The sequence below is a fragment of the Erythrolamprus reginae genome, chromosome 1, assembly GCF_031021105.1.
Source record: "Erythrolamprus reginae isolate rEryReg1 chromosome 1, rEryReg1.hap1, whole genome shotgun sequence".
Classification (NCBI taxonomy): Eukaryota; Metazoa; Chordata; class Lepidosauria; order Squamata; family Dipsadidae; genus Erythrolamprus; species Erythrolamprus reginae.
In genome coordinates this window covers 95,108,836-95,122,820 of record NC_091950.1, presented here as the reverse complement: position 1 = coordinate 95,122,820, position 13,985 = coordinate 95,108,836, and the positions used below count along the sequence as shown (strand labels likewise).

The 13,985-nt window shown below is 40.5% G+C and overlaps 1 protein-coding gene across 4 annotated transcripts in view; it reads right to left on the bottom strand.

Moving 5' to 3' along the window:
- AMBRA1 (autophagy and beclin 1 regulator 1) overlaps nt 1-13,985 on the bottom strand; it is a 160,634-nt gene that overhangs the window by 134,451 nt on the left and 12,198 nt on the right. For 2 of the 4 annotated variants that reach the window (XM_070760229.1, XM_070760237.1), the window contains exons 4-8: nt 13,485-13,668; nt 12,781-12,953; nt 11,238-11,304; nt 8,811-8,957; nt 7,456-8,534 (exon numbers count right to left, since the gene is read on the bottom strand). In XM_070760229.1, coding sequence (XP_070616330.1) covers nt 7,456-8,534; nt 8,811-8,957; nt 11,238-11,304; nt 12,781-12,953; nt 13,485-13,668 — 1,650 coding nt within the window. Of the gene's footprint in view, nt 1-7,455; nt 8,958-11,237; nt 11,305-12,780; nt 12,954-13,484; nt 13,669-13,985 lie in introns of all 4 variants that reach the window. The other 2 variants (XM_070760215.1, XM_070760222.1) reach the window with 1 other exon arrangement.

The following is a 13,985-nucleotide window of genomic DNA, read 5'->3' as shown; positions in this document are numbered from 1 at the left end:
AACAAAAAATATAGATGCCTTTAATTTTCCTTTTCTGCATGTCTTATTCAGAATTGTGGCTAAACTCAGACAGTAAAACTGTAAGATATTATCATTTTTTTCTTCTCCAAATTTTCCTCAGATCATCTTTCTTATTTTGTTTCAGTGGAAACCTAATGTTTGAATATTAACTTATTCAAGGAAGGTGACCACGGATTCAATAATATTATCTCTCAGATGAATGGAAAATCTCTCAATCTTCAGAATCTTTTATTATGTGCAATTCAAAGTTCTAGCTATCACCTTTAAAGCCCAATATGATTTAGGGCCTGTATATCTATGTGACCACCTTTTCCAAATGAACTGGGAGAGACAGGAAAATGTGCCTTGTCTCGGTTCCTTCTCTTAGGGAATGTCATTTTCAGATCCCTCTCAATAGACTCCCATTCTTGGAAAAGCATTCCTAATCCACTGGTTTTTCAGAAAGCCATTAGAATATTGCTTTGGGGGAAACTGGTGGTTGGGGGGGGGGCGCTCCCCTTATGTGTTTAGATTTGTGGCTATCCTTCAGGATGCAACTATTATTTAGCTGGTTTTTATTACAGAGTTTATTTTAATGTTATGGTTTTTATTATTATTATTTTAACCTACCTCAGCCACATATAAAATATAAAATATAGTTATAAATCTGAAATTGAATTCGACATTGCTACTTTAAGTTAAAATCAGCATACCTCAGCTACATCAACGACCCCAACTGTTACCCCACTGACTCACCAGGAAGTTTCTACACAGCAGGCAATTGCTGAGCCATCAAACCATACCCAGCCACCAGTATTTATAGAAGGAAGGCAGCTCAGGTCTCGCAATGTTCGCCTGAGAACAAGGACAGAAACACCAGCCTGAAGATGACGAGTGAGACCTCGTCGAAACGTCGCCAGAAATTTCCTAATCCTACACGGGAAGAAACCCGAATATACCAAGACCGTCATATATATATATATATATATATATATATATAAATTCAGCTTAAACATGTGACATATATATATATATATAAATATATATATATGGCAAATGTTTTTTTAGCTTGTTTTTGACACATACAGAATATAGTTGTCGGCTATAAATAAAAATTAACTGTCTTGTAATGGTCCTGGGTTGGACCTAGAGGCAAAAAGGAGCTCTGCAATCCTAGGCATAGAAGTAAATTCTACAGAACACAATGGAAGATTCATCTAAGTAAATGTATGCTACTCAACTATTTTCCTCTGGTCCACTATCATCACCCTCAAATACTCCATGCAGTAATAGAGCAATATTTCCATAGCACAGATATAGAGAGACAGATGGTGAAAACATCTGTAAGCAAATAGTCCTATCTTTCAAACACCATCAGTCTGAAGATCACTGGAGAAAATTAAAATTTCACACCCTTATAGCACGAAGGAAAACATATGGTCTTATTTCATCTTCATGTGTATGCATCCTCAAAATCTTGCATAATACATGTGCCTGTGGGCCAAAATCCCAAGGCTAAGTCAGAAGTTATATGCATAGAGTCCAGCTGCTTTCAAATTAAACTCTGTGGATGGGTACATATGCTCTTTTTAATAAGGTTCTAAGTTATATCCTCCAGTTAAAAAAATAAGACCAAGAAGTCAATTATGAAAACCAATTAGAAGCTTATTAAATACTATCTGATTAGCCTAAGATAATTAAACAAGCTCACTCAAAGATCAGAACTTTCTTCACACATGGCTACTCTGTAAAACATGATATAGCACACAGCCTTCGTTTAGCCATCATTAATTCCACTCACCTATGAAGACATATTGTTACCAAACATGTAAATTCTTAAACTGACAAACCAGCTTAAGAAAATCAGACCCAAAGCAGTACCAAACACAACCTTAGTTTATCTGAATAAACTTGCTGTTACCATTCCAATAACTCCATTACTTAATAAACAATTACAGAACATGAAAAAGAAGCAATATGGAAATTGAAATTGAATAAATCCTCTGTACACCTGCAATATATCATAGAATCTTCCAAGAAATCTTGATGAAATCTGTACCCAAAGTCCTTCCTTGTGGTTTTTTTTTTTTAAATTACAAAATAGGAAATGCCCCAATCAACCCAAAGTCTTATAGGCCTATTTCTTGACTGAATGTAGATTATATATCTATAGACTATCCTTACAGAGAAATTAAATGGCTTTTTATTTGATCCAGTACATCCTGACCTACCTAAATTTGCTCTAAAGAAATATATAAGACATATTTTGAACACCCCTGAGAATATAGAAACATATGACATAAAAAGATTGTGATAAATTGAAATGGCTCTTAACAAATATGACTTTGAAAAAGGTAGATCATAGTTTGATTTTTTTTTTAAATATAAAAGGCATTTCTAAAGAAGAAGCAGCTATGATAATGGTAAATGGAATTTATTACAATAATGTATTATAATGAAAAGAGCAGAAGATTGTCATCTCACTTTTTATTGACTTTAGAATAGTAAAGGAAAATATAGCAGAATATCAGTAATAACTATTTTTACCAAGAACCGATTTATTTCAAATGAGCCCAATAAGAATTTAACTACAAAGTGAATTGCAGAGACAATTAACTTATTTTATCTGGTCAAATAAAAGGCCAGGACTTAAATATATTTGCAACTAATAAAGAACAAAATGTATTAGCAACACCACATTAAATTATGCTACCAAGATAGCTGTCTAACTTGAATTACACACCGGATTGTATAGCTACATTACTTCTCATGAAAGAGTAGGATTCATAGAAGATTTGCACAAATAACTTAGAATAAAACAGAAATGTAATATCTCTGTAAAAGGTCATGAATTATACACAGCACACTAAATGTATAGGATAAAAATATAAAAAATAAGTCCTGACATTATCACTCCTTGCTTTAACATTATCCTCATTAAGATGAAGTAAAAAAAAAAGATCAGTGAAAATTGTCTATCCTATATGATTTGATTTTAAATAAAACAAATATGGAAGCTCTCAAGACTTTCTGGAATTGTTAAATTATTTCAATGGTTTTAATATTTCCAAATAAGCATCATAACCAAAAGGAATATCAGAAACAAGTGAGTACTTAAGAAATTTGACTGATTTTTAAAAACAAACCATCTGTTGAGGCTTACTTACGATTCAGAAGCTGCACACATTAAAAAACTGAATGATGAAATGAATTTTAAATGTAAGCAGTATAATTGATAGTAACAATGGGAATATCAATGGAAGACAAATATTAAATTTATTGTTAACATTATACTTTAAAAACACTAGTATAAGATGCTTCAGTGCTGGTATATTGCTTTAGTGCTGATTGCTGAAATAAATAAAAACTGCTAGAAATGAAATAAGGTCAGATATCTTTTTCATATTTGGCAGATTGTTATAAAGTACAGTAATTCTGGAAAATGATCTATTATAAAATAAAATAAATCTTCAAGGTTGAATTCTCTTTCCTGCCAGCTGTTTTATTTCCCCAATAAATATTACCAAGTTAATATCTTACAAAGTATACCGAGTTGCCTTTGTATATAACAGATGTCAGGAAACTGTATTCTTCCTACTAGAAATCCATGGTATATCTCACTGCAACTTTTTTTTGCTCAGGTGCTAAAAGGGCATGCACGTGTATGATATAACGCACGCTTGTGCCCACACCCATGATGCAATGCCCTCCCCCGTGCATGCATGCACAGTCCCCCCACACTGAATGGGCCTACCAGAATGAACTTCTGGTAGGCCCATTGGGACATTTTTTTGCCCTCTCCAGGCTTCGGGAAAGTCCCCTGAAGCCTGGGGAGGGCAAAAACAGCCTCCCCCCACCTTCCGGAAGGCTGAAAATCAGCTGGCCAGCACACACATGTGCTGGAGCTGACATAGTGCAATGCCTCGCGTGCTCTCAGATATGGGTTCACATGCCACCTGTGGCACACGTGCCATAGGTTCGCCATCATTGACCTATTGCCTCTATATATGTAAATTGGAAGTTACTACAACATGGATCCTACAGCCAGGCTATTTATATCCAAGAAGAGTATATTATTGCAGATGTGTGAGCCTAATTTGACTGATAGGATAATAAGAAACATTTCATAAAAAAATATGTGAAACTTTAAAAAGACTAATCCACAAGGGTTCTCTAACCATGCATTTGATCATTTAGAGAGAATGCAGCATCTGGCAAAGAAGGTCAAGTCCAAGAAAGATTAACAACTCACTACTACAAGGGCTGGAAACTTCCATGTAGACAAAAGCTCCCCCACTTTTACTTTTCAAGCAGACCAGCAGGCTAATTAAATGTTTCCACTACCTCACCTTAGTAGCTTTGTAAAATAAACAGATTGAGAGACCTTTAAGCCTGTTATTTTAATGAGCTTGCTCAGAAGTTTTCTATTGCTGTTAAATATTTATTTATTTATTTATTATTTAGATTTGTATGCCGCCCCTCTCCGAGGACTCGGGGCGGCTCACAGCAGAGAAAAAACAAATCATAAATAATCTGAATACATTTAAAACATTTAAGATTTAAAGAGAAAACCCCATATAGTACATACACACTCACAAGCATACCATACACAATTTAAACATGCCCAGGGGGAGATGTCTTAGTTCCCCCATGCCTGACGGCAAAGGTGGGTTTTAAGGAGTTTACGGAAGGCAGGTAGAGTAGGGGCAGTTCTAATCTCCGGGGGGAGTTGGTTCCAGAGGGCCGGTGCCGCCACAGAGAAGGCTCTTCCCCTGGGGCCCGCCAACCGACACTGTTTAGTTGACGGGACCCGGAGAAGGCCCACTCTGTGGGACCTAATCGGTCGCTGGGATTCGTGCGGCAGGAGGCGGTCTTGGAGATATTCTGGTCCGATGCCATGAAGGGCTTTATAGGTCATAACCAACACTTTGAATTGTGACCAGAAATTGATCGGCAGCCAATGCAGACTGCGGAGTGATGGTGAAACATGGGCATACCTAGGTAAGCCCATGACTGCTCTCGCAGCTGCATTCTGCACGATCTGAAGTTTCCGAACACTTTTCAGAGGTAGCCCCATGTAGAGAGCATTACAGTAGTCGAACCTCGAGGTGATGAGGGCATGAGTGAATGTGAGCAATGAGTCCCGGTCCAGATAGGGCCGCAACTGGTGCACCAGGCGGACCTGGGCAAACGCCCCCCTCGCCACAGCTGAGAGATGGTTTTCCAATGTGAGCTGTGGATCGAGGAGGATGCCCAAGTTGCGGACCCTCTCTGAAGGGGGCAATGATTCCCCCCCCCAGGGTGATGGACGAACAGATGGCATTGTCCTTGGGAGGCAGAACCCACAGCCACTCCGTCTTATCCGGGTTGAGTTTGAGTCTGTTGACACCCATCCAGGCCCCAACAAACTCCAGGCACCGGCACATCACTTCCACCGCTTCGTTGACTGGGCATGGGGTGGAGATGTAAAGCTGGGTATCATCGGCATATTGATGATACCTCACCCCATGTCCTTGGATGATCTCACCCAGCGGTTTCATGTAGATGTTGAATAGCAGGGGGGAGAGGACCGACCCCTGAGGTACCCCACAAGGGAGCGACCTCGGAGCCGACCTCTGACCCCCCACTAACACCGACTGTGACCGGCCAGAGAGGTAGGAGGAGAACCACTGAAGAACAGTGCCTCCCACTCCCAATCCCTCCATCCGGTGCAGAAGGATACCATGGTCGATGGTATCGAAACCCGCTGAGAGGTCAAGAAGCACCAGGACAGAGGATAAACCCCTGTCCCGGGCCCGCCAGAGATCATCCATCAATGCGACCAAAGCGGTTTCCATGCTGTAACCGGGCCTGAAGCCTGACTGCTGGGGACCTAGATAATCGGCTTCTTCCAAGAACCGTTGGAGCTGGAGTGCCACCACCTTCTCGACAACCTTCCCCATAAAGGGAAGTTTGGAGACTGGACGATAGTTATTAAGTACGGCTGGGTCCAGGGAGGGCTTCTTGAGGAGGGGGCGCACAAGCGCTTCTTTATAGAGAGTTGGAAAGACTCCCCTCCCCAAGGAAGCGTTGGTAATCTCCTGGGCCCAGCTCCGTGTCACCTCCCTGCTGGCCGAGACCAACCAAGAGGGACACGGATCCAGTAAACAGGTGGCGGAACTCACAGCTCCAATGGCCTTGTCCACTTCATCAGGTGTCACCAGATCAAACTCTTCCCAGACAGGTGGACAAGTAATATCAAGAATTAAATGAAGTCCTGTAGAACCTGAAAACTTCCCACTCCCCATTTAAGAAGACTGTGATCATTTCCCCCATAAGGTGGACCAGGTAACCAAACACAATGAAGGCATTATTTATCATAAATATTATAAAATTCTACAAGATGTAATTATTCAATAATCTAATTAAATTCTACTGGTTTTCTACATATATACCCCTCAGTAGGTCATGTAGACTTAGATGTACAAAAATAGAACTGTGATCATTTCTCAGCCTTGATCCACAAAGCAAACACTTCCAGGTCAGTTCTATAATACAATCACTGTCCTTACCTAGTCCTTTTCAGAATAAATCAATAGTTCTATCTCAGGGGAACAGCTCTTATCTATTATGCAAATGTTGGCACTGATGTATTATTGCAGGCCAAATGTGAGGTAGGAGGGAAAACCAATGTACAATTTGCAGAAATTGTTCTAGAGTTAAGATTAGTTACTCATGTAAAACAAAGCACCTGAAAACATTAACATCACATAAATTTAGGGCCAACACCCACCCACCCTCATTTCACTATTAGCCAAAAAAATTACAGAAGCAGAGTAGAAAATTAGTGAGATGTGAATTTTAGAATATCTGGTTATTTTATTATCAATACTGAAAGTGCAAGTGCAAGTATCTTCGGAGAAGGGCAGTATACAAGTCTAATAAATAATAATATTAATAATATTAATATCATTAATAACATTAATAATAATAATAATAATAATAATATATTAAATATAGTACCCAATTCCACAGGAAAAGGAAAGCAAAAATTTTTATTAGCAAAGATACCAAGTTATTTTTCTTCCTTTAAATATGATCAAACTTGTACTAGTTCAACTATTTTCTCAACTCTACTGCTAAATCTACAATGAAAATAGAACACGGGAATTATTGTAAAAAATAGCTGATCCAAGCAAAGTCTCTCAACAACTTAAGATTTCAATAGAAAAGTCACTTTCTCCTACAAAGTTTAATCTTTTTCCTTGCACCATTTTAATTTCTTACATTTCAAAGCCTTTAAAAATTCTCCTTTAAAAATAGTCCGTAATGCAAATACCAAATTATTTTTGTAATTAGCTTTTTTGATAAGAGTGTTTTCCCTTTTGTATTAGAACACTTAGAATAGGTCAGACTTGCTGGGGCTTCAAAGACAAATCAAGATGGAATCTAGCTAGAAAAATCTAGCAGTCTTACCTCCTGAGTGAATCCTCCTCTGAAATTTCCTCAGGCATTTCCTGGTTTAAGGCGTCCTGTGATACATTCTCAGGTCTATTTGAAGCAGATTGGCTGTAAATTCTTTCCCAGTGCCCCGTCTCTTGATTAAAGACCCCTCTCACAGTCCTTTCCTCTTGAGGATTAGAAGATCTTCTCAGGGGCAGCCTGCTAGAAGGAGAAGTTCGGCTTTCCATTCTCTCAGGTGGTGGTAGCTGGCTACTGCTGGATGGCACCCCCTCAAATGTGCTTTGGGACTGCCCTGGTGCATAGCTGGGCGTGCTTCTTTCCCAGCGAAGTGTGTCATTGTTAAAAGTCAGCAGGTTGTGACAGGCGCGACAGCGGTTCAGATGCCCCCGTGACAAATTGGAATTGTTTTCACTGCTATGTGGGGTCTGTTGATGAGAAGGACCAGGCCTATCAGGCTCAATGTTGTTATTAAGCATTTCCTGGGCCTGATGTGACTGACTAGGCTCACCACTTATCCCCTGATCTAGTTCTTGAAGCCTATCATATTCCAAGAAGAACCGCCTCAAGTCACATTGAAGCTCATTGCGAAGGCTGGCTGGATTGCTTGGGCCAGTACTACCGGTGCTTTCTGCTTCAGCTTCAGGAGCTGGGAAACCCCTCCCTTCTGTAGCTGAAGTATACACAGAGGATTGGGAACTTCCTTCCTGCTGTCTCAGCACCGACAACAAACTCACTGAAGAGGCACTGGTTCTAGGAGGAGGCATACCTTCCAACTCAGAGCGAGGGCCCATATTCAACACTGTTCGAGTCCACTCAGAACCCTCCAACCCTGAGGCCATCTGTCTTGGGTGGATCCTGGACGGATGGCCTGACAAAGACCCAGTAAGGGATCTACGAGTGGGGCCCAGGCTAAAGTTGCGCAGGGTGTTGCCAGCAGTACTGCTCTGAACAGTGCTGAAAGCAGACGGTCGATTAAGGAGTCCCTGCTCCTGCTGTGCTGAAGATGCCTGCTCCTGGGGTTGGTAAGGTTCCATTTGCACAGAAGAAAAGGAAGTGCCAGTGGACCCAGAGGATGTGGAAGGGGCGTTGTCCTGGGATGGGAAGAGAGAAGACGGAAGTCTTGCACTAGAACATCGCCTGCAAAGGCACAAAACCCCCAGGTGCTGGCAACATTTTATTGAGGTGTAATTGACAGGCTCACTGAGGCCATTATAGGCAGATGCTCTAGAGGTGTCACTAGCTGGAGGTGGTGGAGGAGGAGGAGGAGGAGGAGGAGGTGGTGGGGGAGGAGGTGGTGGGGGAGGAGGAGGAGGCGGAGGAGGGGGGGAGGGAGTAGCAGAGTCTTGCATGGCATTTTGCTCTCCCACCTGGATACCAGAAGAGCGTGATGACAGCATATGCAGGAAATTATGAAGGAGTGGTGTGCGTCTCACTGGTTGAGATTGGAGAATGGAACGCTGACGATAATGTGGTATTTCTGTACTATCCACAGGTATTTCCACCTCTTCGTCATTCTGCAAAATAAAGTGCACAAAATCAATCAACTCGTGGAGGCGGAAAACCCCTCAGACAATTAGAAAGATAAAGCATTTTTATGCACAATTTTCTTGGGTTTGATAGAATTACCATAATTTTTGGAGTATAAGATGCACCTTTTTCCCCAAAAAAGGAGGGTGAAAATCTGGGTGCGTCTTATACTCCGAATGTAATCCTGCACCCGTCGCATTTTTGGGTAGTTCCAGGCAGCTGGGATCCTCACTTCCACTGGGATTTTGATAACGAATAGCACAGATTTTTTAATCTGTTTAAAACAAGCCCTATCACCCTACGGACATTTAACTGGAGTGGGTGGGGTGGGGTATGATTTTCATGGGGGCAGATGAGGGGGTGGGCACCGAAGGCTCCACTCCTGAGATGCCCACGTCTTCCTACCTATAGCCATAGGCATTGGAAGTCTGGCTTTTTCACAACAAGGCCTGATAGAGACACAGCACTTCAGTCCTCCTGGACGCTGCCTCTCGTAAAGATGGTGCCGGGCTTCTCGGAAAGCCCTCTGCACCTTTGCTGCCTCTGTCAAAGTCTAATTCCTCAAGTGGACCAGGGAAATGCAAAAATTAAGACTCAGTTGGCGAATTGGGCACTGTGCAGGGGGTATAGGGCAAGACGCTCCCACCCAAAAACACTGTTGCTGCGATCTCTGCTGCCTGGAGGTCTCTGTTACCTCAGATTCCAAAAAAAAGGCGTGCAGAGGCAAAAAAAAGAGTATCACATTTTCAGGTGCCGCACAGGGGGCATAAGACAAGGCACTGCCATCCAAAAACACTGTTGCCACGATCTCCACTGCCTGGAACTGGCCGAAAACGTGATGTTCTTTTTTTTTGCCTCCGCACACCCCATTTTTGGATTCAGGGAGGAAAGTGTTTTGCATAGAAGGGAAGGGGGTTGATCAGTCGTTTGAAGGGGAGGGACTTAACTTTGCACAAGCCATGGTCGGTATTGTAGGAGAAAGAGGAGCTGAGAGGGCAGATGCTGAGGATGCTCTGGCCCTCTGCCCCCATCCCCACTCTCAGGCTGCCCCTATGACTTTGTCTCCCTGGAATGGCTGCAGCAGTGGCTGATCGAATTAATGACCCCTACGCAATGCCCAAAAACGTGATGCTTTTTTTGGCCTCCACACACCCCATTTTTGGAATCAGGGAGCTAGCGGAGACCTTCAGGCAGTGGAGATTATGGCAACAGTATTTTCGGGTGGCAGCGCCTTGCCTTATGCCCCTTGTGCAGCCCCCGATTTGCCAGTCGAGACCTGACCTCCGCGCTTCCCCTGACGCTTGCGGAATCAAGCTCTGACTGAAGCAGTAAAGGCACAGGCGACTTGCTTTGAAGCCTGGCACCGTGTTTATGAGATAGCAGCATCCAAGAGAACTGAAGTGCTGCTTCTCTATTGGGAACTTGCTGCAAGAAAGCCAAGCTTTCAACATTATGCTATAGGTAGGTAGACAGGGGCGTCACAGGAGCAGAGTTTTTAGTGCTATGTCCTTGTTCTGCCCCCATGAAAATGATACCCCATTCCACCCCCTCCAGTTAAATGTATGTAGGGTGATAGGGTTTGTTTTAAACAGATAAAAAGATCTGTGCTGCTCATTATCAAAATCCCAGTAGAAGTGAGGGTGTCGCTGATTCTAATAGGCAGAAGCAGAATTCTTTTTTTCTTGTTTTCTCCCCCCCCCCCCAAAAAAAAATTAAAGTGTGTCTTATACTCCGGTGTGTCATGCTCCAAAAATGAGGTACTAACGATCTTTTATTAAAATGGTCAGGTTAGATTCTGAAAATTCCATATACTAATGCTGTAAATTCCCACAAAGATAGAGTTCTTTCAAAGAGAGCAATGCAGCTAATACGGCTCAAAAAATGATCAGCACAAAGAAAGCCAGCAAACATTGCAATATGGTAGTGGAAATATTAGCTCAGCCATACATTTCATGAATTCGTTATATATAAGCCTTTTATAAGTTATATACTGTATATGTCTTTTATTGGGTCCTCCCATTCTTTACCAAAGGCTAAAATGGATTATCCAGTAGTCAGCCATTCAAATGCTTTCAGATTACAATCTAGAGCTTTAATGGTTCTGGATCATACTATTTCAGAACAGTCTGTTTAAAAAATAACATACATACAGTAATGTATGCACTAAATTAATAACACAGAGAAGCATCTTCATGCTACATACAAAACCTCAAGCTTTGCACAGAGAGAATATTTAATGTTTTCCAAATGAGTCATAAAACAATTACCTGTTGGTTGGAAGGGTTAACAATTGCTGTGAGTAAATAATGCCCAAGGGGATCAAATCGTACTAGTCTGAAATAGAAAGGAAGATTTAATTTTAACTCAAGCTGTTCAAGTCAATGTCTATAAGTTCTAATAAACTTACCACTTTTCTAGTTTCTGAAAGAAAAAAAGTGCCTACTTTTGGAAATCAGATTGCATCTAACTCTCTAAGCAGCAATACAATATAAATAATATTACCAATTATTGTTTCAGTCAGCTATACACAACACACAAACCTGTATATTTCGGTGATGCTTTTAATTTACATTTTTTGTTTAAAGTTGTTTAAAGTAAATTTTCATATCAAAAATTAATGTTAGTTTATTTAATTCAATATGATGCATTTATATCTTTTGTGCATTGAGTATTTGTAGTATTGTTATTGGGATCACCTATTATTTTCTAGCTTTTATTAGCTTAACCTAAAGGACAGGCTCTAAATCCATTTCATTCATTCGTCTCCCTTCAAACACTTGTTCCTTGGTAAGCACAATCTTTGCAGAGCAGTTTCAAGCAATCTTTAGTTTTCAGGTTCACCAAGATTTTGCCATTTAATCATATCAGCCAGATAGTTGGCCTTTTGATGCATCTGGCTAACAAAATACCCAGAGTAATATTAATACTAAAGTAACTGGCTTTTTATCAGGAGTGAAATTCAGCAAGTTCTGACAGGTTCTGGAGAACCAGTAGCAGAAATTTTGAATAGTTTGGAGAACTAATACCACCTCTGGCTGGCCCTTTAATAGGGTGGGAATGAAGATTTTGCAATATCCCTCCCCTGCCATGTCCACAGAACTGGTAGGGGAAATTTTTGAATTTCACCCCTGCTTTTTATAGTTTAATATTTTCATTTAGTAAATATCTATTATTATTATTATTATTATTATTATTATTATTATTATTATTATTTACATTTGTATGCCGCCCCTCTCCGCAGACTCCATGCCCACCTGCATATTATATATGCCTCAGTTTCTGCTATGTCACTCAATATATCCCATATTATTACTCAACTACTTTGCTGTACTACTTGTGAAAGGCTATAGTTGTTAAAGAAGTGTAACAGGATAGGTGAGCTGAAACTCATTAAAAATGGCATACAACTCTGATCTAGATAAGCAATACTGTTTCAGAGTCTCACTTTATTTCAGATAAAGAAATATAGCAGTATGCGGTTGCAGCTATGAATTTGACTAGAACTGTTGCTTAATCTGAAATTGGAGTATTAACCCTCATTTTTGAATACACTCTTCCTTTGGAAAACTGAGAATAAATTATGTATCATTCCCTGATCATTTCCAAGCTACAAACCATCAATATGTGCTAATAACAAATTTAAGACTGAAGCCAATATAGCAATCTCCCATAGTACATTCAGTTTGTCAGTTACTCATTCTCATTTTTGATTTATAAATATATCTCAAGTGCTTTTATCTGAGGATTTCTTCTAACAACAGTTACTCCTCTACTTCCTTGTAAACTAGATACACTCCCAAAATTACTCACCTGACTCGCTCCATTTCACTAGCTGTTTTCACAACTGCAAAAGGCTCCCGGCGACTCCAATCCCAGAAGTGAATCTCATTGGCTGTTGCAATTAGCAGAAGTTGAGCCGTTGGGTGAAAAGCCAAGGATGCAATGGCATTGTTGCTATCTGTAAACCAGCTCTCACTTCCACCCTGAGAGCAAGTCAGTGTAGAGTCACCAATGGTTTTGAAACAAAGAAAAGTCAAAAAGAAAATAACTTGTCCAAAACATGTTTCCATTCTCACCTTTAGCTAGATCTAGAATTGAATAAGGATCAGCACATATCATTTCATTATTATTATTTTTACCACACAGACCCCCATTCTGCATAATGAAACTAGGATTCTTTACCTCATTTACCACAAGCACATTGCAATATATTGTCTGTAGAAGTTACCTGGGAATTATCACACATTCCAGAGAAATGAGAAAAAGATCATTTAAGTCGACACAAACATTTCAGCTTTAATACACTAAGGAAAAATCATCACAAAAAATGCCCATTCATGCCACAGAGTTTTATGGGAAGACTTTTTAAATATATAAAATCAATCCAGAACCCACTTGATGTTTCTTTATAGATTTAGAGTGGAAAGGGATGTACTCTTAAAAGCAGTAGCTTCCCCCTGACCAAAGCACCCATGCATAAAAGGAGAAACTAATGTGTACCAGAAAGGACTTACGTGCAAATCCCAGATTCTAACTTCTCCATCGAGGCACCCTGAAGCAATAAGCCCTGGGATTGTGGGATGAAAAGTTACACACCACGGTGTGCGTCGATGTCCAACTAGCGAGTGAACACACTTGCCTGTTTTCACCTCTGTGATGTAAATATTATGGTTCACATGAGTTGATGCCATGAGAGTCCTGGTTGGGGGGGGGGGGAGAGACAGAGTAAGCAGTTAACTGAGGAAGGGTGCAGGAGAAACACCACAGCAATAACTCCCACCAAATTAGTCTTCCCCAACTTGACACCTCCAAAAACCTTAAATCAATCCTCTCATCACTTCAATGTACACAATAATGGCCATGTTGACTTGAAAATAGAAGATGGGCTTATGGTCCAATGCTTCTTGAGAACTCAACTTGGAAAGGGCAATAATAAACTAACCTACTTTTTAATTTAAATGTGGAGGATTATTCACAAAATGGAATTGTAGAATTTTTCAAAGGTAGTTACAGAT